The sequence below is a fragment of the Labrus mixtus genome, chromosome 21 (genome assembly GCF_963584025.1).
Source record: "Labrus mixtus chromosome 21, fLabMix1.1, whole genome shotgun sequence".
NCBI lineage: Eukaryota > Metazoa > Chordata > Actinopteri > Labriformes > Labridae > Labrus > Labrus mixtus.
In genome coordinates, this window is record NC_083632.1 from 13,693,746 (window position 1) to 13,717,020 (window position 23,275).

The 23,275-nt window shown below is 43.2% G+C and overlaps 1 protein-coding gene across 3 annotated transcripts in view; it reads left to right on the forward strand.

The window, feature by feature from the left end:
• tmem94 (transmembrane protein 94) overlaps nt 1-23,275 on the forward strand; it is a 45,641-nt gene that overhangs the window by 14,868 nt on the left and 7,498 nt on the right. Inside the window, exons 4-28 of one of the 3 annotated variants that reach the window (XM_061028987.1) lie at nt 637-764; nt 3,340-3,476; nt 4,092-4,297; nt 6,890-7,041; nt 8,184-8,286; nt 8,372-8,458; nt 8,582-8,698; nt 10,685-10,741; nt 11,119-11,148; nt 13,899-14,003; nt 14,542-14,715; nt 14,883-15,104; nt 15,195-15,507; nt 16,594-16,767; nt 16,938-17,040; nt 17,145-17,353; nt 18,032-18,213; nt 18,444-18,576; nt 19,328-19,443; nt 19,604-19,703; nt 19,885-19,993; nt 20,806-20,995; nt 21,410-21,487; nt 21,574-21,659; nt 22,491-22,572. In XM_061028987.1, coding sequence (XP_060884970.1) covers nt 637-764; nt 3,340-3,476; nt 4,092-4,297; nt 6,890-7,041; nt 8,184-8,286; nt 8,372-8,458; nt 8,582-8,698; nt 10,685-10,741; nt 11,119-11,148; nt 13,899-14,003; nt 14,542-14,715; nt 14,883-15,104; nt 15,195-15,507; nt 16,594-16,767; nt 16,938-17,040; nt 17,145-17,353; nt 18,032-18,213; nt 18,444-18,576; nt 19,328-19,443; nt 19,604-19,703; nt 19,885-19,993; nt 20,806-20,995; nt 21,410-21,487; nt 21,574-21,659; nt 22,491-22,572 — 3,393 coding nt within the window. The remainder of the gene's footprint in view (nt 1-636; nt 765-3,339; nt 3,477-4,091; nt 4,298-6,889; nt 7,042-8,183; nt 8,287-8,371; nt 8,459-8,581; nt 8,699-10,684; nt 10,742-11,118; nt 11,149-13,898; nt 14,004-14,541; nt 14,716-14,882; nt 15,105-15,194; nt 15,508-16,593; nt 16,768-16,937; nt 17,041-17,144; nt 17,354-18,031; nt 18,214-18,443; nt 18,577-19,327; nt 19,444-19,603; nt 19,704-19,884; nt 19,994-20,805; nt 20,996-21,409; nt 21,488-21,573; nt 21,660-22,490; nt 22,573-23,275) is intronic. The other 2 variants (XM_061028988.1, XM_061028989.1) reach the window with 2 other exon arrangements.

A 23,275-nucleotide genomic window follows, 5' to 3' on the forward strand; every position in this document is an offset into this window, starting at 1 on the left:
AATTTTATACTCTGTAAGATCTATTCTTAGTGAGTAAAAATGTTAAAGTTCGTCAGTGAGATCATAAATAATTTTATTTTAATTTTTTCAACTTCTTTATTTTTGGGCATTTTTCTGCCTTTATTTTGAGATTGGACAGAGTCCGAAATCTGGGAGAGAGAGAGAGACATGCGGGAAAAGGAACCACAGGTGGGATTTGAACCTGTGGCTGCCCGCCTGGAGGACTTAAACCTCCGTATATTGGTGCACCCGCTAACCAATAGGCAACAGGCGCCCCATCCTCTTGAATTTTTATCACAATCTCCTCTTGAGGTCGTCTAAACGCTGAGCCTTTATGTAACGTAAATCCCAAATTTAATCACGTCCCCCTGACCTAAAAATAATATTTATTTTAAACCAAACCCTAAACCTGAGTTAATAAATGAGGACTAGCACAATAAGGGTTTTGTCTTCATCACATCCTGGAGAGGACGTCTGATGGATGCACAGAAAGCTGGATGTTCACGCAGCCTTGATCCCCTCCACTAATAGCAGCATGGCTTGTTGATCATTCTTTAAATAAACCGTCACATGTCGGAGCGCTTATATAACACACTGTTCATTACGCCTTGTTGTTTTTCTCTCATGTTTTCATAGGAACAGTGGCTAAATAGCTTTCTTTACCATGGCAACCGGCACTCCTGTCTCCATTGGCCGGGAGCTGCCCTCACTCTTCTGGTGGTGCTGGGACTCTTCTGTTGCCATGGCAGCCAGCCAAAGGGCAGGTAGGTGCACCATCCTGTTGTGGAACATCTTTAGCACTGTTTGTGCAACATCTCTCTGCAGTCAGAAATACTTTTTGATTTAAAACGGGATGTTTTGGTTGATAAACATGAGACGTATCTTAGTTTCTGTTTTTCTTAAAGCTGCAGTGAGATCTGATTTAATCGCTTAAACATGATTATTTACACACCTGCGTCATGTCTGAAGCTCCATCATCTAAAAGTTAAAGCACTTTGCTTTAAAAAAAAAAAAAAAAAAAAATGTATCTGTCAAACAAGTTCATGTCTTAGTTAAAGTTATGTGTCTGTAGAGTGTTCACTCAATTCAGTACCATATAACCCCCAATGCACACATACTCCGTACGCACCGCGGTCAGTCAGCGCCACGCACTACGCCGTACTTAGCTGCCACTCAGGCCAATCATTGTGATAACAAGACGTGGAACAATTTACAACACTGTTTCAAGATTGACACTCCTGTTTCTCTTGGGCAGATTAAGACAATGATCTCAAACCACTTTACTACAGTGTGTTATTGTTTGTAATGAGAATCCTGACCTGTCTATTGTTTTATTTGTCCCCTTTTTTTTTTTTTATCTGTATCCCAACATCATTGTAAATGAGGGAAACCTCAATGATTTTCGAGGCTTAAATAAAGGTTTGAAATTAAATGAAATACTCTGCGAGTCTATTTTCACCGGAGTACGCTGCATGCATTCGTCATGCCGGACAGGATATGACAGCCCGGACAGGAAGTCAGACAAGGAAACACACAGAGCATCTGGTCAATTTCAAAATAAAACGCAATATACGGACTCGCGATCGTATTTTTCATCACTTTATCAACAAGTCATCCTCAGAAAGACAAAGCAACATGTTGTTTGCATGTGTTTCTCTTTATTCCCGCGGGATCTTGTAGTTCTCCTGTGATGTGTGTACAGCTGCTCATGGGTGCGCTCACGTTTCAGAAACGCATCCAGCGGGGATGGCAGAGTATGTGTGAATTGGGGGTAACTCAAACTCGGCTGATACAACGTGAGGAAAATCACTAGCTGCGCTCATGTAGTCTTCCTGCTGCTCTGAACGAGTCGCACAGTAACTGCTAACTGTCTCTTCAATCCAAAATATTCTCAAACAGGCACTTCATGTCTCGTTCTTCTCTCTTTCCTCGGCTGTCGAGCTGCCGTACTGCACAGACAGCAAAAAACAACTTCAAATGGACACCAACTATTCTAGGTGTAGCTGACCACTAGTTGGCGCTACGATGGTGTGAACATGGTTTATGTATTCAGGGCTCAATCTGAAAGGTCAGATATTTTCATGCTGATGTTAATGCACAACTTGTGTAAATCTGCCCTCTTATTCATTGTGACAAAGGAAGTCTTTTGTAGTGTGCTTATTGCACATGCTTATATCACTATAACGATATAATGGTAACTTTAAAGTGCAGTCATAATTCAAACAACTTTGTTATTATTATCTTTAAGGGGTAATTGGATTTGAGCATCTTGTACAAATGAGACACAAGCCCTATTCAGACTGCCGTTTCAAGACGCCATATTTACGTCCCTGTGGATGTTGCCGAGGCGTGATGGGGGGGGGGGGACGAAGTGATCTTACCTCTGTACCGTCTTCAGAGGTAGTAACAGAGGCGTTACAGAGGCGAGGCAGTATCAGTCGAGCCAGAGGGGGAGCGCAGCACTGTGTGTGTGTGTGTGCATGTCTGACTGTGTGTGTATGTGGAGCTCCCGCTGTGCTGTGCTTCTGCAACGCCAAAATGCAACGTGAATGTTGCAGACTGAGACACCAATATTACACCATCGCACAATCAATATGAATGTATAAAAAAAAAGCAGTCTGAAAAGGACTAAAGATAAACCCAGGCAAAAATAAAGTTCATAAATAAGAGCTGAAATATGAGATCTCAAATGAATACCTGCTGGCTCTGAGATTTCAGGATCTTTTGTTCACTTCAAACAATGGTGCCTGAGACTTTGGATCATGTTGCAGGTGGAGTCAATAAACGTTGAACAAACATTTATTTTGCTGAAATGTCAGAAAAGCACACAAGAACATGAACATGAACTCCTGACATTTTCTAGATCAGTGGTTCTCAAGGACTGTGGAAAGAGTCAGAAAGCAGCGAGATGGAGACAGGGAGAGAGAGAGATGATGCAGGAAAGGAGCAACAGGTCGGACTCAAACACGGGCCACCTGCTTGGAGGACTACAGCCTCCGTACATGGGGTGCGACCTAATCGCTAGGCCATCTGCGCCCCAGTTTTTTACTGACAGAAAAAGTGAGAAATTGTAATTAATCATCAGCTACATAAACACCAGCTGTCCATGTCCTGGCTGCATGGCACTTGCCTGGACTGTTCTGGACCGTTTACTCTATCTTTCTTTTTTTTTTATATATATAATTATGCACAATGTCCCAAACTCTAAGCTTATTTTTTAAAACAAGCTATCAAAGACCTGGGCAAGAAATATGAATAATATTTCCCTCTGACTGTGCTGGACATGTTGAAGACTGAATTTCTGATTTTCACTTTGATTCATCTGTTTCTCGTCCACAGTTCTGGTATCGAGCTGGTGAACGCTGCAGCCCTCCTGCTCCTCTTCCTGCTCAACCTGCTGCTGGTCGGACGTCAGGAGAGGCTGAAGAGGAGCGAGATGGTCCGGCGCCTGAAGGCAATCATCGCACAGCTCGGTGGTGAGTCAGACTTTGTGACTCATCAATGCAAATATATATTTAGAGGAATTATGTCATTTGCTCTTTCTGTGCAAGATCGTCTTTGTTTACCTCCTACCATCCTCTTTGATGCATTTATCGTTGTAATACCTACCATTGGAGCGTGTCGAAATGCACTTGTATTTAAAGAAAAAAAAAGAAGGTTTGATCAGTTCTTCAAATTATACATCATGTGTCAACCGTGCTAAGTGATTGAGCTAATGTTTTAGTGATTATAACTGTAGTAAGACCAAAGGCAAATTACGTAGCTGAAGAAATCACGAAGGAAGTCAAAGCAAAACTGCAACGAGATTCAAATCTTGCAGGAGGACACATAGACTGTAGATATTAATGAATGAGGCCTGAGTGACGTCAGTCGTCTGTTCCTGCAGGGGGCTAGGCCTTGTTTCTTTTTTTTAACTTGAGCTTTATTTCAAAGTTGCTTTGTTCATTTCAATCATATCAAAATACATATATGTACAAAAACAAACAGTATGGGTTATACAGCAGATGGAAAAATAAAACAGAAGACACTGATAATCTTTTATCTGGTCAGTCCATATCGCACCCACAGCCTTCTGTGTTGTGTTCCTTCAGACTATCTGACTGGCTGTGTGGGTGAAGCACGGTGGTCTCCGTCTCTGTACCCTGATCTGTACACACCAACATCGCCATCATGGTCGCTTCACTGGACCTACAGAGACTCCCAGCTGGTCAACCTGCCAGTCAGTCTGCTGGTGGAGGGAGACATCATCGCTCTGAGGCCTGGACAAGAGGCGTTTGCATCCCTCAGAGGCATCAAGGTGAGTCTGCAGGGACATATTCACAGTAGACGGAGAGATGCGGGATGGGGGTGTAGCTGAGTTTGGACAGGGGGTCACATTCAGGTAACATTTGGTGATGTTTGCTGGCATGACTGTTTGTCAGAATAGGATTATTTTTCTATCCACTGTCCAATCTCAAAATTATTTATCAGTAAATTTGACATGAAAGTTATCTGTAATTTGCTCTAGATGTTAGTTAGGAATATATAAAGGTACCAAATGACAGAACTGGTATTGCTACAGAGCTAATATTTGTGTTACTGATCCAACACTTGTGATGCGCACTCACAGCCTGCGACAGGGGACAAACTGGAATAGGGATAGGAATACTGACAGAAAAATATTCTTCCAAAAGCAAATTCAAAGCCAGAAAAACCAATCTGTGAAAAAAGCTGCACAGACAGAAAGGAAGCACCAAACCCAGAGCTATGCCGTACTAATGTTTTATTAGTTTTTTTGAACAGGGACACATGCAATGAAGTAGAAGAAGATATACACAATTAGTCCTGCGACTCTGTTGTTGAACATGCCACACACACAGAGGCTGAAACACACACACACATGCACAAACAGGATCCTATGGACATGAATTAACGGAGAGATGTCAGAGTGAGGGGGCTGCCCACAGCGAGCGCTCCTGAGCTGGTGAGGGGGTTCGGTGCATTGCTAAAGGGCACCTCAGCAGTGCTCAGGAAGTGAACTGGCACCTCTCCAGCTACCAGACCAATTTACAGTCGTAATTCACATCCGGGACTTGAACAGGCGCCTCTCCGGTTTCCAGCCCAAGTCCCTACATGTTGAGCTACTGCCGCTCCGTCCGTGCTCCATATGTATAAAATAAAAAGTAAATGCCGTATGTACAGGTTTCTAGCCGTGGCTAATTTGCATCCCCTGTGCCTGTCCCCGGCTTTAAGGATTAAAACAGTAAAATGAGGATTATAAGAGGAAACAGTCGATGCTCTCAGACTTGTTTCAGTTTCAGCCGTTGTTTTAGTTGTGTCTTAAAAATCTTGAACTCTGTCAGTTTTTTTACTTTCAGATGGTTAATGTATTCCTCTTACTGAGAAGGATGACTGACCAAATGTAGTTCTGCGTTTTGGTGCTCTACAGTTCCCACCCGATGTCGCCCTTGTTCTAGTTTCACTTTTGGGTTTGTTTGCCAGCTGACAGACTGTTTGCAGGATCTTACACAATCACAGCATCTGCGATCACAGTCAACACACAACATATAAACACTGGACGAAGAACATTAAGGCGCCTTAAAAAAAAGACTCAAATCAGTTTTTAAAACAGACTAACATTTACAAAAGATATCTGAGATATGTGATTGACATAGTCAGTGAGCAAATCACACAGCGGTCCTGCACACAGGTCTGATGGCAGCTAAGAGAAAGGACTTCCTGTAACGTTCAGTCCTGCACCTCAGGGTGATCATCCTGGGACTGTGTGTACTCTTTTGAATCACGTCCAGGGTGTGTAGCTGGTGTGCAGGATTTCAGTTTTAAAAGCATTCCTGCCTCTGTGACCTGCTGACTAATTAGTTTAACATATTTAACAATTCAAATTGCTGTTGTAGCAAAGACAACTGTTCGTCCTGTTTCTGTCATGCGTCGTCTTCTTCTTCATGTGTCTCTGTTTTTTTTGAATGTGCCTGATTTCAGGAGAACGGCCTGTTGCTCCAATGTATGCTGCTGAGAGTATATTAGTGACGAACTGAATCTTGATCTGATTTTTATTCAAGTGTAAACTGCAGGATGAGCTGAATGTTTGACTGCTGTCATAACGCAGGGATGTCATAAAGTCTGCAGCAGGAGGTGGTCTTTGTTATGTAGCTGCATTGACGTTTGCTGATTACGTAAGAGACAGACCTCATTGTGTGGGCAGAACATGGATTTATACTGAAGTGGATGAGAGATGAGGATGTCTGAAATGATTTCATTAATTCTAAGAAAAAAGGGGGCCATGGTTCACCAGATCGCTGGAGCCAAATGTTGCTCCTTTGCTCATGTACATCTGCTTCTATTTTTAGATATGTAAACAACCCAGCAAGCTCAGCACACGTATTGCATACATGCACTCCACTTGGTTGTCCTTGATTTCACCCTACAGCTCAGATCAGACGAGTCCCTGCAGGCCACTTATAGGTGTGGACGCAGTAGTCTCTTTATTTTCACCAGTTCCCTACTACAGTATTTTATTCATTTATTCATAAAAACAATAAAGAATAATTTTGTCGTAGATTAATAAGAGTGAAATCTGTGGATGCCGTTAAAGACTGGTTTCTGGATAAAATGCAGTCACTCAGACTGCAGAGCCACCATCACGATTATCGCTCGTTAGAGTATTTTTAATGCCTTTTAAGGCCTTTTAATGCCTTTATTTAGAGTCATACCGGAGGTGTTACCAGTTTCCAGATCTTCCCAAAAACCTAAATTATAAAAATGCAAATTGTTTGTTTAAACGGTGAAAACAGTCGGAGCAGTGTGGCCCATTTGAGCCACATTTCCTGCACACAGGTCTGTTGGCAGCTTTTAGTGACTGTATGATTTTCATCTATTTTTCCCTCCTCAGGATGATGAGCACATCGTGTTGGAGCCAGGAGATTTATTCCCCCCATTCTCCCCTCCTCCTTCCCCACGAGCCAATGATAAGAGGTCACCACAGAGCCCCCAGCAGCACCGGCTCTTCAGAGTGGTCCGGACCCCGGTACTGGACATAGTCAGGTAGGGGTGTTGGGAAACATTACGTGTAGCTTCTCTGGATGATTTTGGATTTTGTCAAAGATCCCTCCACACTTTGTTTAACATCTGGTTTTAAAAGATAACCACATGAAAACAAATGGTAGGGCTGCCAGCGTTAACTTGTTTATAACAAAGCGATTAAGGTCAGTATTTAAGGAAATAATTTTTTCTTAATCGCATTAGTTGCATGATATTTTGTCCCTTTGGGGTCACCGTAGATAAGCCTCCTCAGTGCCTCCCTGTAGTCACAGTGATGGAAAACACTGCTGCATCTTTGAATGTCTCATTTCTAGGCCTGTCCCGACTAAGGATTTACATAGTTGAACCTGATTGGTCATGTGTTGCCCATCGCCGACTGATTGGTGCTTTTTGTTGTTGTTGTTTTTGCGCTCCTTGATCCATATTCTCATTTAAGACATTAACCACGTCATTAAACTGTTTGTCTCCTAGACTTGAAATAACAATTGATTCTATGATAGGACTTGATCCATCCTTTATTTCACTCATCAATCTGCATTAATGTGACCCTAAAATGAAATTACACACAGCAGACACTGACGGCCCAGTGTGAGCAGATTCAACCACCACAGCCTCCACAATCCACACATCAGTCAGACCACTGACAAACTAACTACAACTTTTAACTTAGCATTTGAAGATTAACTGAAGTCTCCTGATCATTATAATCCACCGAAAATGAGTCCCCCACTATTCGACTCCAGTGAAAGATTTAATCCAAACACATTAGATCAAAAACGATCCCCGTCTGAAAGTGAATTGCACACTACTATGCCGATGACTGATATTTCTTGTATCCAATGAAATTCTCTAAACATGGGTAATGCTGATTTAATCAATACTTCCGGGTGATTTCTGCATGCACACACTAAGGAGAGTGATTTAAAGCAGGATAGGATTTTTAGATCTGTATTAAAATCTATATAAAGTTAGACATTAAAAACCCCCATGTAGCTGGAATGGAATGATCCTTGTGCTCTGACGAACAGCTCGTCGAGTACCCGGCTGTATGGGGTCACCTCTTCTTAGCAGTAATACCTGGGGGGAGGAAAATGGAGAAAATAAGGTGTTCTACTTATCTATAACAAATTTGTTTTTTTCAACAGGAACGGTTTGGAGTTGGCGTTAGCTCGACCAATCACAGTGCTGGATAATGAGAGGTTTACAGTGCAGTCTGTGATCACTAAGCTTGTCTGTCCCGTCGTGCTGGTGAGCAGTTAACTCCACTAAAAACAAACAAGGTGTTAAGTGCACCCCTTTGCCTCACCGGTATCTTCATGATCTCTCTCTTCAGGTGGCGTTCCTGCTAGTGAACACTGTCCGCTTTTTTTGTGACGCTCCCAGCCTCACCCCAGCCTGCTTCAATTTCTTTCAACTTCAGGTACAACCTTTCTAAGAACTGTACATGTGTAGACCAGAGTGGAAGAATCTAAACATCTCAACGAGCTTATCACAAAATCCTCATCAATCATTTAAACGTTAACCTTCTCTGTTATACCTGCAGGTGATGGGTGTTCTGCCCGTCTTGCCCCTTCTCTTCCCCGTCATGTGGGTGCTGCTGAACGCCTTTGGAGAGGCGAGGGTCCTGGCTGAGTTCAGCCGAGCATCACCAGCTGGTCTGGTGAGGCACACAGTCACACATGCTTGTACTAATGCAGATGCAGTTCTAACTTTGTGATGTGCACTGAAAGACAGAAAGTGACTGAGCCTGAGGATTGTGATCTATGTGTAAACTAACATCTACAGACACATACACTCTAACATGGGGTTAGACTGATTTCTTGGTTTTATTCCACATTTACAGCTACTCCTGCTGTCATATTATTATCTAAAAGTGAATCAAGTGTGACAGGGATTTGTTTATCTCTATAAACAGATATCTGCATCCAATTTATGCTTACAATCTTTTCTAGAGTTTCAGTAAATTGGCTTAAAGTTCCTGACACACCAAGGAGATCGTTGGCTGTCGGTCCTAGTTGGTGAGCGGTCGTCGCCCTAGTTTTTGCGGTGTATCCGGCTCCGTTGCTACCATCTGCCTTTTTTTTTTGGCCGATTTGACATGTTGAATCTCTGATTGGTTGTTCGGAGGTTTCATTTCTCTCCAGCTCTCGTCGCAGGTTCAGGAAAGCCCCTTGAGCATGCTGCTGTAGTATCCATGCTTTCACCCATTAGTGCGGTTTCTCCTTATTTGTCTGCTTTTTCCACTAAAAGACAAAGGGCTGACAACGCCAGCGCCAGTTTCAACTTTTTATCAGACATTATTCTCCATTAGCAGTCTACCTATAATACGAGTGGTGAGCGACAGCGTTGTGAAAATGGTCTTCTCGTCTCATAACAACAGACTACCGCCCCCTGCTGGCATGGAGAGTTATTTCCTCTCACACATGAGCAGAACGTACGTGGTGGTTGGCCGTCAGCTGTAGTCTTTGTGGTGTGTTCAAGTGCAACTTTTTGGCCAAGACGTGAGGCGACGCCACAGTCGGCCTTCAGCGCCACTAATTCTTTGCCATCTGATAGGTGTGTCAGGGCCTTAACATTTCAAGTCCTGTAATGTGTCTATTGCACATGTGCATAAAACAAAGTTGATGGTTAAACAATATATGGTGCAGCCCTAAGCTCGAGCATCATTCTTCTGATAGACTAATCAAGGCCATACAGTTGGTCTACAGAAAGGCTTAAATCTGCGGTGCAAGTTCACCGACTGAACTCAGCTCCGTCTGTGAACCAAAGACGACTCAGGATAAAAATAGACTCTTAATTTCCTGATTTTCATCACAGAATTGACAGGCAGTGAGGATGCTCTGACCTGATAACAGTAATACACTGCCCCTGAAATCCTCCTGATCTGGTTGTTTACACATGCACCTCACAGCAGGAGACTATCTCTGTCACACTGGAGCAGGGTGGTCTCTGAGGCAAGTCATGATGTAAAAAGAATGACGAGGTAGTGGCGGACAAAGCAACAGAGTCTGCTATACAACACTAGAATGAGAATATTAGCCGTTATATCAATGCTATGTGTAGTTTGACAGTGCATACAATCTTCGTCACGACCCCTTCCCACTAGCTCGAGGTGAATTCTCCTGATTATATCCGGCAGACTTCTTGCTAGAATGCCTACTGGAGGGCTGGCAGGAGAAACTCCTGATAAAGTCCAGGTGAAAGTTTGTGTTCACTGCAGGCTGAGAGCTCAACTACCGTACTGTAGCTAGTAGGAGTGCTTACTCCACAAAGTGAAAACAGACGGTACTAAAAGAGCGACACAGCTGCACAGAAACTGCACGTTGTAGACTTCGCTGAACACGATATAAATTGAAACGCAGGAAGACAGTTTATGCCTTTTTCTCTCTGGGAGACCTTTGCGTTCACACATGCAGCTCAACCCAAAAACTTCAGTAGTTATAGTAATCTATAAACCCATATCAGCCTAACCCCAACACTCAAACTTTCATCAGCACAAACACACACACACACACACACACACACACACACACACACACACACACACACACACACACACACACACACACACACACTCTCTCTCTCACAGAGGAGACACAGCGAGGGCCTCCCTCTGTGTTTTAACGAGACTCTTCTCTCGCCCCAGCTTGCTAAGTTCTCTGAGGACACTCTAAGCAGCTACACCGAAGTGGTTTCCTCCCAGGTATAACTTCTCACTGTCTCGCTCTCCCCCTCCCCCTCCTCCACTCGCTTGGCTCCCAACTCCACCCGAACCCGCCTGTCTTCACTCGCTAGCTGTCCTCGCCCTTTTGCAACTCCCTCTCTGGAACCCTTTGTGCACAGCTATCGTTACACTTCCACTTCCACCGCAATCCAATCTCCACTACATCTTTGATTTCTTCATCGTCATCATGGAAATCTTTACCAACATCTTTCAATCAGACCATCCTTCTGATTCTACACATCTTCACTCCTTTTTGTTTCTCTTTTCCGTCCATACAAGCACTTTTTTCATCTTTTCATCCTGCACGACATGTTTTTATCGCTCCTTTTGGTCACTCTTCTTCTGTGGATTTTCAGTCGACACATCTTGACCGACCACCTCTGGATGTAAGTGTACGCTCTCCGATGCCTCCTGTCGTCTTCGACATGTAATCCGGACAGCCAATCATGTCTCTTCAAGATCATTTCCTCACATCATGGATTCAAATTATGTTCCTACAAACCTCTCACATTTCCTGACCAAACCCAATCATTGTTCTCCATTAATTCAAGGCTGAAGCACTTTAAGATTCTTTCTGAAACCATCAGTGTTTTGTCTCTGGCTTTGGCTTTGCTCCAGATGAATACATATTAAATGTTAAATAAAGGGAACACAAAATGATCCTGAGAGGGACCTTCACCTGAATCTGTGCCTGACCTTCCACTCCTGCTTGTCTGCCTGCTCTGCATGACTGGAAATCAGCTCCGACACGGCCCTATGCTGTTAATCTTTTTTTCTCTCCTTGAGTCCTTTGCTTACTTCCTTTTGAAATGCAGATTTGTTTTTACCTGGTTGATTTAAATCAGATTTTTGATTATCTGCTGTTTTAAGATGCAAGAATTAAAGATGTCTGTGCTTTGAACAAAATAGAATCTTTACCCATTTTTAAGGTTTATTTTGGGGCTTTTTATGCCTTTAGTTAGAGACAGGAGGTGGGTAGAGATTGAAATCAGTGAGAGATACTCATAGGAGTATTGTGTGAAACTTTTTTTACACTCTTTGAGGATTTGTTTGCCTTATGCTTGAGGAGTGTTACAGTGTTTTGTACTGCTGTGGATAATTTAAGCTAGTTCATATTTTCCTCTTCGCCTGATGCATGTACATGAAGGGCAAGACTGCATTCAAGCATTTTCTCTGTGAGAGGAAGAACAGTGTAGTGGTCTTCAGAGATGTACAAATATTCATGCAGCAATATCCTTATTTTCCTCCTGAAGCAATTATCCTAAAATATAACACCCTTACATTTTCTTAAATTAGTGCAGAGGAATTACGCCTACTACTGCAGTTTTCAAATCGCCAGAGGTGAAATGTTTTTAAAAATACCATTTAGATTTGAATATTGGGCTGCAGAGATGTTCTTGTTTAAAATCAAAACACAGACGTAAGTATAAAATATCTTTGGTACGGAGAAAACCCCGCAGAGACTCGCATTATCATCATTTTAATGTTCTATAGTGAAATGAGAATATTGATGCAAAAATGTTGATTCCCTAAAATATGGCAAATCCTATTGAAACTGCAATATTAGTCGAAATGATTGCAGTTAACAGAATCACTCAGCATTAGTCATTACTGAAACAAAGGATAACGAGAATCAGACACAGTGATTGTATTATTCTAAAATATGTTGTGTAAAAAAAAAGAGCCCGACCAATTAATCGGCCAGCCGATAATATTGACCGATATTAACTTATCCAGTGACTATCAGTATCGGCTATTTTATTGTAGATATATACCGATATTACTCGATTTATTCACCAGTCAAATATCATTTAATTTGAGTTTCATTGTGTTACACTAGCAGTTCTCTTTCACCAGCAGAGGGCGCTATATGGATTACAACGAGCATCATCACTCTGCAGAGTGTCGAGCGGTGATGCTCGTTCATGCTCAGTTAAGTGAAGATCTTTTCTTCCAAATCTCTCCCACAAGTGTTTTAAAACTGCATTTGAGGGGTCAATGCCATGAATGTGTACTTGTATATGCATCAATCTCTGCAGATTTCAAAGATCTCTCCACATTTTTTCTCTGCCCAATATCGTTATGTGTATTGGCCCAGAAAATGTCATACCATAAGGACTCTTATTAACAAGTATCAAGGTATTGACAACTAATACTGTCTCTGATATCAAAGTCTGAAATGCTGGTATCTTGACAAACATAAATACTACCATTATATGTGGAAATGTGTCCATTTCTGTAAGGGATCACCAGCTTGTTTTTCAGTATTCATCACTGTGCTCGAAAGATATATCAAAATAAATCCAGGCTAGAATTAAACAGACATGTCCTCTAACATCAGAACTTCTTAAACATTTTAGTGTCTGAAATCAGAAAATTTAAACATTTTAGTGTCTGAAATCAGAAAATTTAAACATTTTAGTGTCTGAAATCAGAAAATTTAAACATTTTAGTGTCTGAAATCAGAAAATTAAAACATTTTAGTGTATGAAATCTGAAAATTAAAACATTTTAGTGTGTGAAATATCTGACATCTGGAATTAATTCATAGTTTAAATTCTCTGCTTGTTATTTATTTTTATTTTTATTTTTTTTAATTCAATCATCTTTTTCCTAACCTTCTTCTAGGGATTTCTGTGTATCCATATTTACTCCTCAAACATGAGCAGTGTGAAACAGACAGTATCTCTGAGTTTAAACCCTGATGTTCATGTTTCTCAGTGGACCTGAAAGGTTTCAGGATGTTAGAAGAGCGGAGAAGAGGAAGGGCAGGTTGTTGGATGTTGTTTTGGACGGCACACAGACAGTTTGCTGCAGCTTGCTCTTGGCTTCGCCTCCTCGTATTGTAGAATAGAAGCTTTGTCCTTGTCTCTGTTTGTAGTCCAATCACAGAGCTGATTAAGGCTTTTCCATTTTAGTAGCTGATTCTTTTGCTCTAAAGGCGGTGCTGCTGCTCAAGTTAGCTTTTCAAATTGATTGTTTTAAAACTTCATGGTTGATATTTTGTCAATTTATTCAAATAATTTCCATGAATGAAGGCATGTCTGCACCCTGTGGTAGGAAGTTGAAAACAGTTGTCTGATTTATTCTAATTGTTTGTTATTGTGTGTTTGTGTGTGTTTGTGTGTGTGTGCAGGAGATGCTGCGTTGTGTGTGGAGACACCTGGTGGGCGTCCTGAAGGGAGAGTCTCAGACACTCTCTTACACCTCCAGCCTTTTACACACTCTGGGATCTGTTACTGTGAGTATTACAATGAATAAGGAGATTTATTTCTCCCCAACTTTATTGAAAAAGAATACATTTACAGTTATAAGAGAAAGTGCTGTGAGTGAAAGGTCGCAAGTGTAGTGTCATAAAATAAAATGATGTATATATAAATAGAAAGATCAATTTAGCAGCACAACATGAGAGAAATTAAAAGAAAACAATAAGTTAAAGGAGCAATATGTAACTCTGACACCTAGTGTTTAAAATGGGTACTGCAGTCCAAATTCAAAACATTGGAGAGAGCTGTCTCCCCCTTGGTTCAGTTCTGATATGAGGAGGGGTGCCAAATTTTACAGATGCTAAGGTGAGTTTTCGGCCTGGAAAGAAAACAAATCAGTTTTGGACTGATATGGCAAAAGTAATTAGCAGGATTGTTTTCATAAATAAATAATTCAAAGGAAGGTTAAAACAGTAGATTAACATCCAGGCTCCATCGACTTGGGAAACATCCTTGGAGTTGTTTGTGCATGTTTATGGGTCACTCTTGAAACTTTTTATTGTGTGTGTGTAGGTGCTGTGTTGTGTGGACAAGCAGGGGATCCTGTCCTGGCCAAACCCCAGTCCAGAGACCGTTTTGTTCTTCAGCGGACGCGTGGAGCCGCCTCACAACAGCCAGGACGACCTCAGAGACGATCTGTCTGTAAACTCCTACTGCAGGATGGAGACGGATGACGACAGGGACGAGGTGTGTGAGTTCAGGCGTTTTCCGTTGCTGCAGGGTTTGTTCAGTTAATGCGGAAAATTATGGGCAATGTTATTTTTAACTAAAACAACTGCACCAAACAGAAAACCAACACCAATGATAAAGCAGATTGTTATATCCACTACTCACTCTTCATGCCCACCGTATAGGCCCAGGAGGGGGAGGCTCTGCTCTTTCTACCCTCGGAGTCTATCCCCCAGCTGGGGGAGGGGCCAGAGCCAAATGAGACATCACATGACATCAACCCATCGTCTGACAATCTCCGTCTAGTGCGACCCAGCCAGCCTGCACACACTCGCACCAAACACCACTCTGGATCCAATGTGAGCTTCAGCCGTGACACCGAGGGAGGAGAGGATGACCCCACACAGGTATGAAGTGGAACTAACTCTTTTCAAGTGTATAAAAGAACAGTTCTGAAAGTTTTATTTGACCCTCCTCTCCGTCCGATCCGTCTCCAGGACTGTGCCGTGGGCTGCCCTGAGGCCGAGGCCGATGACTTTGTGTGTGACTACCACCTTGAAATGCTGAGTCTGTCTCAGGACCAGCAGAACCCAAACAGCATCCAGTTTGACGACCTCTCCTGGCAGTGCCACCTGCCCTCTCTGAAGCCGCTGGGCCTCAACATCATGCTTAACCTTTGCAATGCCAGCGTCACGCAGCAGCTCTGTCGCTTCTCCGACCACCTGTCCAACCTGGCTCTGCAGGAGAGCCACGGCTCTGTGCTGCCGGTCTGCGTCCCCTGGGGGCTCTGTGAGCTCTCAAGGCTCATAGGTGAGCGTGAAACAGGGTTTTATAAGTCTACTTATCACTCCATTTCGTTTATGGTGCTTATATGTACCGAAGCCTGGTTTGCCACATGTGCTAGGTTTTTTAAATAAGAGTCAGTGTCTGGACTTTAGATATGATTCTGTTTAAGCCAGAAGTCCTTTCCCATAGTAAATGTCAGTGCACTGTCAGCCAACTCACAAACTTCTGCTGTCTGCTACTCTTGCTCCATCTTTGCTTGATGTAAAATTAACATAATGTTTAGAGCACAGAGGGGCGACTTCAACATCATTTCTTTTGACTGACTCAACACAGGCAACTGAGTTAATCCAAAATGGATTAGACAGATGTAAAGACCCTGACACACCAAGGGGTCGCTCCAGTTTTTGCGGTGTGTCCGGCTTCGTCGCTACACGCCGGCCCCTGTCGGCCTCCTTTTGGCTGATTCGAAATGTTGAATCGGCGTTGGCGGTCGGTGAGAGGAACCTCTCTGATTGGCTGTTGGGAGGTTTAATTTCTCTCCAGCTTTTGACACAGGTTCAGGAAAGCCCCTTGAGCATGCCGCTGTAGTATCCATGCTTTCACCCATTAGTGCGGTTTCTCCTTATTTGTCGCCTCCGCCTCTTCTTTTCTTTTTCCACTAAAAGACCAAGGGCTGACGACGCCAGCGCCATTTTCAACTTTTTATCAGACATTATTCTCCATTAGCAGTCTACCTATAATACGAGTGGTGAGCGACAGCAGTGAGAAAATGGTGTTCTCGTATCATAACAACGGACTACCGCCGCCTGCTGGCATGGAAATTATTTCCTCTAACACATGCACAGGATGTACGTGGTGGTTGGCCGTCGGCTGTAGTCTTTGCGGTGTGTTCTAGTTCAACTTTTTGGCCGCGACGTGAGGCGACGGCACAGGCGGCCTTCGTCACCACTAGTTCTTTGCCGTCTGCTTGGTGTGTCAGGGCCTTAAAATTTAGGCAAAGGATTAGCATTTTAAAAAATATCATTCATCCAAACTGGACTTACATTTTTCTTTTATTCATCTGATGAAATGACATGTGAAAATGACTTGTGTTTGCTCTGTGTGTATCAGGGTTCACTCCTGGTGCGAGGGAGCTGTTCAAACAGGAGAACCACTTGGCTCTCTACCAGCTGCCGTCTGGAGAGAAAACAAAGGAGTTCACCTCACGCCGTCTTCACTACTTCACCAAACGCCAGCCTCCCATCTCTCACCTTATCTCCCTGTTTGTACGAGACTCTTCCTCCAGTGAGTTCACACACAGTTCAACTCTTTCCTCTTCTATGTTTTTGTGTTTGTCATCTTTCTTTGCCCTTGTCTTCCCGGTGCCATAATAGCTGAGTAGGTTTTAGATTGAGATCATTTAGATGTGATGTTTCTCACTCTTCCTGTCGTGACCTCTGACCATTCTGCTGTAGATAACGTCCAGATGCTGTCTCATGGCTCGGCCGACCTCATCCTGGAGTCCTGCACTGATTTCTGGGATGGAACTGATATCTATCCCCTCTCAGGCTCAGACAGGTGCCGTATCTGTCCCTCTAATCTTCACTTTGTTGTTTATCATTTCATCCACACGTCTGGCGGTCTTTCCATGTGTAACTCTTATTCTCTCTTTCCTGTTACAGGAAGAAGGTTCTGGATTTCTACCAGCGTGCCTGTCTGTCAGGTTACTGCTCAGCCTTTGCCTACAAGCCCATGCAGGTATCTTTGTCCAACCAGCTGGATGGGAAGTGTGTGGAGCTGGCTCCTGGTCCCTTCCTCTTCTCTGGAGTGGAGCTGCCCTCCACCACCCCCATCAAACACAACTCCTGCAGGAACAGCTGGAGCTCCGACGGTACGAGGAACTCCATACTTTGAAATAGTATTCCTGTTTTTTTACTTTTAATTGACATCTTGAAGTTTAAAGATCTTGGTTACTGCTACCTCCATTGTTTGTTTGTTTCTTTGGGTTATTGTGTGATATAAAAGTTTTGGTCTGGATCAAAACGTACATCTTAAAACACCAGAGTCACACAATAACACAAAAACAACCGATGGAGGTAGCAGTAGACCGTAGACTGCTGTTGAGCAACGACCACTGCTTTACTCTGCAAAGTTCAAATTCTACATTTTTACACATCAGTCTGTTGGCTTTTAAGAAAGCAATGTGGCAGCTGTGCCTGGTTTTTAGAAAAGCATCTTTCTCTTTAATAAAGAGGTCTATCTCTGTGAGGATCTTCTGTGTTGTTAGATACTTATAAAACCTCTTTTAATTGACTTATTTTGATCACATGCATTTGTTCCAAAGGATTATGTACCGGCCACCGCATCCCAATCTACTGGACCAAGTCCAAATCATATTGTACCTTTTTTTGTCATTTTGGTCCAAACAAATCCAGAGCATTCAGGACCAGAATCTAAACTTAGAAGGAGGACATACTGATCTTACAGATTGCTCCTTTAAGTAATAATATATCAACAATACAACTTTTAGAAATGTTCCTTTATATTGTCTTGCCTGTCATCTCTGCAGAGGGCATCGGTGAAGGTGTGGAGCGTGAGGACTGCGTTCAGGCCCTCAGCGGGCAGATCTTCATGGGGATGGTGTCGTCCCAGTTCCAGGCGAGGCTGGACACAGTCCGTCTCATCGATGCCCTAGTCACTGCTTGTATCCGCTTTGTTTACTTCTCCATGGAGGATGAACTCCGCAGCAAGGTGAACACACACACACACACATTCATAGAATCTGTATCATGCTTTAAGAGAAATAAACAAAGGAAATGAAAGTGAAGATTTATAAGTATAAAAACGAGATACACCGTTTTGAATAAACAGCACATCTGTTTTTTTGGAAATTGTTACCAGCTGTAAACGTCACATTAGTAAGAGTGTGAGTAGTTTTTAAATGAATAGTTTTGTGTGTGTGTGTGTGTGTGTGCGTGCAGGTTTTTGCAGAGAAGATGGGTTTGGAGACAGGCTGGAACTGTCACATCTCTTTGACTCCAAACGGAGACAGTCCCTGTGATGGAGCGCCGTCCAGCCCCAGTCAGGGCTCCCTGCATGAAGACCTGAACCAAGGTACCACACCTGTGTCTGTAGAAATGTACATTGATGATGCAATGCATGACTCTGCTACAGAACTTATTCCCCCCTGCCCTGGTCATGTGACCTGATCAGAGAAAGGGAGGCTGCTTGTGTTTATCCAGTTTTTTCAGAGGCAGGGTTGGTCATGTTTGAAAAAAAACTAGCATGATTTTGAAAGTAGCATTCCCTCAGTGCTCTTTCTACACCCACCCCCTCCCCTCGGTTGAAGTTTTTACAGGCTTACAACTGCTACACATGACGGATTTTCTTTGTTCCTTTTTCAGAGCATGAGTTATTAATGTCTGTCAAGACCTAAAGACAATTTCAAACAGAATCTTAATAGAATAGAATAGATGTTTATTGCCATTTGCACAGGTACAGTTACATTGGAATTCTTGTGCGTTTCTCCCTGAGTCAGCTTCTACAAAAAAGTTAAAATTATATATGAAGTGTATCTGGAGAAAATGTGTATCTGGAGTATCTGGAGAAAATAACCAACCCTGACTTTAAGTTGTGTAAATATGTGCGTGGCTCTATTAAGACTAATAAGAGGTCATTTGATATCACTTTAATCCTGTTCTAATCCAGGGTCAATCAAAACGTGGTTATTGTGAGCTTTTGTATGACGGGAAAACTCTTAGAAATGGCGCATGAAAAGACCTATAAGTTGGAAAGTTAAAAACATACTACGTGTGAAATATGTCATTTCTGACTTTTTGAACATCTCCATTCACACGTAACTTAGATTCTCGGGATGAAGCAGAAGGTCCGCTGCTGCCCGAGGAGGAGGCTCACTCTGACCTCGCCAGTTTCCAGCCCACAGACAGCGACGTGCCCAGCTTTCTGGAGGATTGTAACAGGGTAAGAATTAAAACCAGTAAAATGCTCGATCAGCCTCCATACGATAGAATAATGCACAAGTCAGACGATCTGTCTCAGAGATTTCAGAATATCAGATTTTCCTGCAGTCATGATTATATTCTGTGATTTAAATGTCTTTTCTGTCCCTGCTCCTCCTCAGGCCAAACTACCTCGTGGTATCCACCAGGTTCGTCCTCATTTGAAGAACATTGATAATGTGCCTCTTTTGGTGCCACTCTTCACGGACTGCACCCCCGACAGTGAGTCCTCTTCACAAGCTTAATACTCTTTGATTAAACTTTGATCCTCCTGGAGGTAAATACCAAATAAATTACAAATAAGGACTGTCGATGTTACACAAATATGACCCTGTGTCTTAGAAATACTGAGTGTTTGCATCACGGTATATATTGACATGGATGGTGTTTGGATTCCTCCCAGCCATGTGTGAGATGATGAAGATCATGCAGGAGAACAGGGAGGTCACATGCTGTCTGGGGAGCTCTGCCAATTTCCGCAACAGCCGCCTGTTTCTGCAGAGCGACGTCAGGTCAGTGTTTTTTTTTTTGTTGCATTTCTAAGTAAATGTTCTTGATATTAGGGTTGAAACAGTGCAGTGGTCTATCTTGATTGTAAGGTAGGGTACATTTTTTTTCATGGGGGGAAACAAGCTTTTTTTATTGGACATAAGACGCACTTTAGATACATTTTTATTTTCATCTAGAAAGTTGGCTGTGTCCTTTATACCGGTGTGACCAATTTACCTGTGTTAAAAACTGAGGCACGCACAGTCATTACCTTGAGTGCAACCCCCGCCATCACACATTGCACCCAACATGACGCAAATTCACTCTGATCATTGTGTATTCCAAGCCATGCTGGGAAACATAGCGACGCTGACAAGGCTGGCATCGCCACTTTTTTTTAACCATCTTTTCTCCGTCATGAGGTCAGAATCATTCATTTAAAGCAAACAGTTGTATACGGTTCAGTAAATCAGCTTATGCAGCTGGTTTGATCGAAAGACTCATCAATTAAAATCTATGAGTGGCCAGTGGAGGAGGGCAGCATGACACGAGGGACGAAGGTCTGTACTTCATAATGTCCCCCGCAGGCTGAGAGCTCAACTACCGTACTGTAGCTAGTCGGAGTGCAAACTCCACAAAGTGAAATCAGACGGTACTAAAAGAGCGACACAGCTGCTCAGAAACTGACCATTGTAGACTTTGCTGAATATTCAAAAATAGGGTCCAGGTTTAGAAATATTAGTAAAATCACTTGGAGAGTTCTGACATATTCTCCAAATCAGAGTGTCTTTGATGATTGGTCTGTGTATGAACGTTTTACCTCCTCCCTCCACAGCATCGCTCTGGACCCTCTGTACCCGTCTCAGTGTTCGTGGGAGACGTTCGGTTACGCCACCGGGGGAGGATTTAACGGTGAGGTCGAAGGTCTGACTCCTCTGAGGCTCTCCGGTCAGCTCAACAGTCTGGGCTGTTCTGTCACCCTTCACCAAGGAGAGAGCGTCAGCATGGTCAAGCTCATAGAGCAGGTTAGACACACACACACACACACACACACACACACACACACCATCAGACAGACACACACACACACACACACACCATCAGACAGACACACACACACACACACACACACACACACACCATCAGACAGACACACACACACACACACACCATCAGACAGACACACACACCATCAGACAGACAGACACATACACACCATCAGACAGACACACACACACACACACACACACACACCATCAGACACACACACACACCATCAGACAGACACACACACACACACACACACACACCATCAGACAGACACACACACACACACACACACACACACACACCATCAGACAGACACACACACACACACACACACACACACACACACACCATCAGACAGACACAGTTTTTAACCAGGGAATCTGTTTCAGGCACGGCACACAACCTACGGCATTCGTAAGTGCTTCCTTTTCCTGCTGCAGTGTCAGCTCAGTCTGGTCATCATCCAGGTGAGAGAGTATACACACTCTTTAGTTCGTTTGTTTTTTAGCAACATGAAGATATTAACAACAAGTTTCCTGGTGTTTGTCGTCAGTTTTTAGCCTGCCTCGTTCAGCTTCCTCCTCCTTTGAACACCACGGACATCCTGTGGCTGTCCTGCTTCAGCTGCCCACTGCTGAGGTACACACACACACACATACACACACTGACTATATATTACTGGGAAATTCAACCTTCTCCTACTGAAGGCTTGTATTTCTTTAAAATGTATTTCACAAAACTTAGCCATACAGTAGTACGACCTTTTGGACAGCTTTGGGGAAATAATTGGACACACAAAAAGTATCGTTAAAGCCTCGTTCACACCAGAACAAACTTCCTGATTAACGTCTGAAGTTAACGGAGGGAGCTTGTGTGTGAATGCAACAGTCCCGCTTTATCTGGAGTTTCTCTTGTATTTTCATCCGTATGAAGTCAGAGTGAGCTGATGTGAGAACTCAGCAGGATATAATCAGGAGAATTCACCTGGAGCGAGTGGGAGAGGGTGGTGACGTTTAATCGCTGCGATCGATGGACGACCATAGACTGTCTGCACGCCACCTCTACGATCTCCGTGCACGTGATCAACCTGCTGCATTATGTTTCCTGTTCTCCAGAATGTTCTTCTCCACTCTTAAGTTAATGTTAAGATTCTGTTGAACTACACTTAGCATTGATATGAAGGGAAACATTCAAATTATAGCGTCACATAGCAGACTTGTGCCACTTCCACGTTGTTCTTTTTACGTCACGTCTTGCCTCAGGAGACCCCCCCCCCCCCCCCCCCACCCCCATCCCATCTGACTATCTAGTCTCCCGCTGTGAGGTGCATGTGTGAACAACATCAGGAGGATTCATCAGGTTCATCATGCTTTGGAGCTTTTCCAGCTCAGAGTTAAATGAAAAAAAAAGATACTTTTTGTTGTGTTTTGCAGAGTTTATACTGATAGTGTGTTTGTGTTGTGTCGACAGTGTGTCACTTCTGGGGAAGCCGTCGGACAGTTCAGTCATGACGGTCGCCACGGGGAAGAACCTCGATGCAATTCCAAGGAAGGTACGAATATAAGCTACAGTCTTTCAAATCAGACATTTCACGTGTCACATGAGGTGAAGATCATGTTGGATGTTAAATGCTGAAGGGCTGCGGTCGTTTTTACGGCGGCTTTATTCATGTTTAAAGTAACGCTCGGTTTAGGCCCCGCGTCCACCTAGCGTTTTTTTTTCCGGGCAGAAAAGCGCTGGCTCTACACTCGGGAGTGTTTGCATGAAGTGTTTGTGCTTTGAGAAGAAAAGCGCTGCACGTCCGTCCTGTCTCTATGACAACAGTCTGTTGACAACGGCCGCTGTATGACAGACACGGCTCCGTTACATTTTACTGCATGTTTTATATTTGAGATCGTTTAGTTCACAATCCGACATGGAGCGAGGAGGATGAGGGTACAAGACACGATCTATAGGCGGCTAAACTACAGGGAATATTATACACTTGCGCTGGTGACGTCAACAACGCCTTTTCTGAAAAGTTGAAAGATTTTGAAAGAATTCAATTTGAGTGCTCGGAAGAAAAGACGCTGGGCGCTGCGCTTTTTCTCCAGGCGGACGCTTTCTGCTGCGAACCCTCTCTACTCATTGAAAACAACTGAAAAAAGACACGGGTGCTCAGAAAAAAGCGCTAGGTCGAGTCGGGGGCCTCAGAGTGCTGTATGTATGTAGGACACACCGGTTTAACATCTTCTCCTTCATCAAAGGAAAGATTG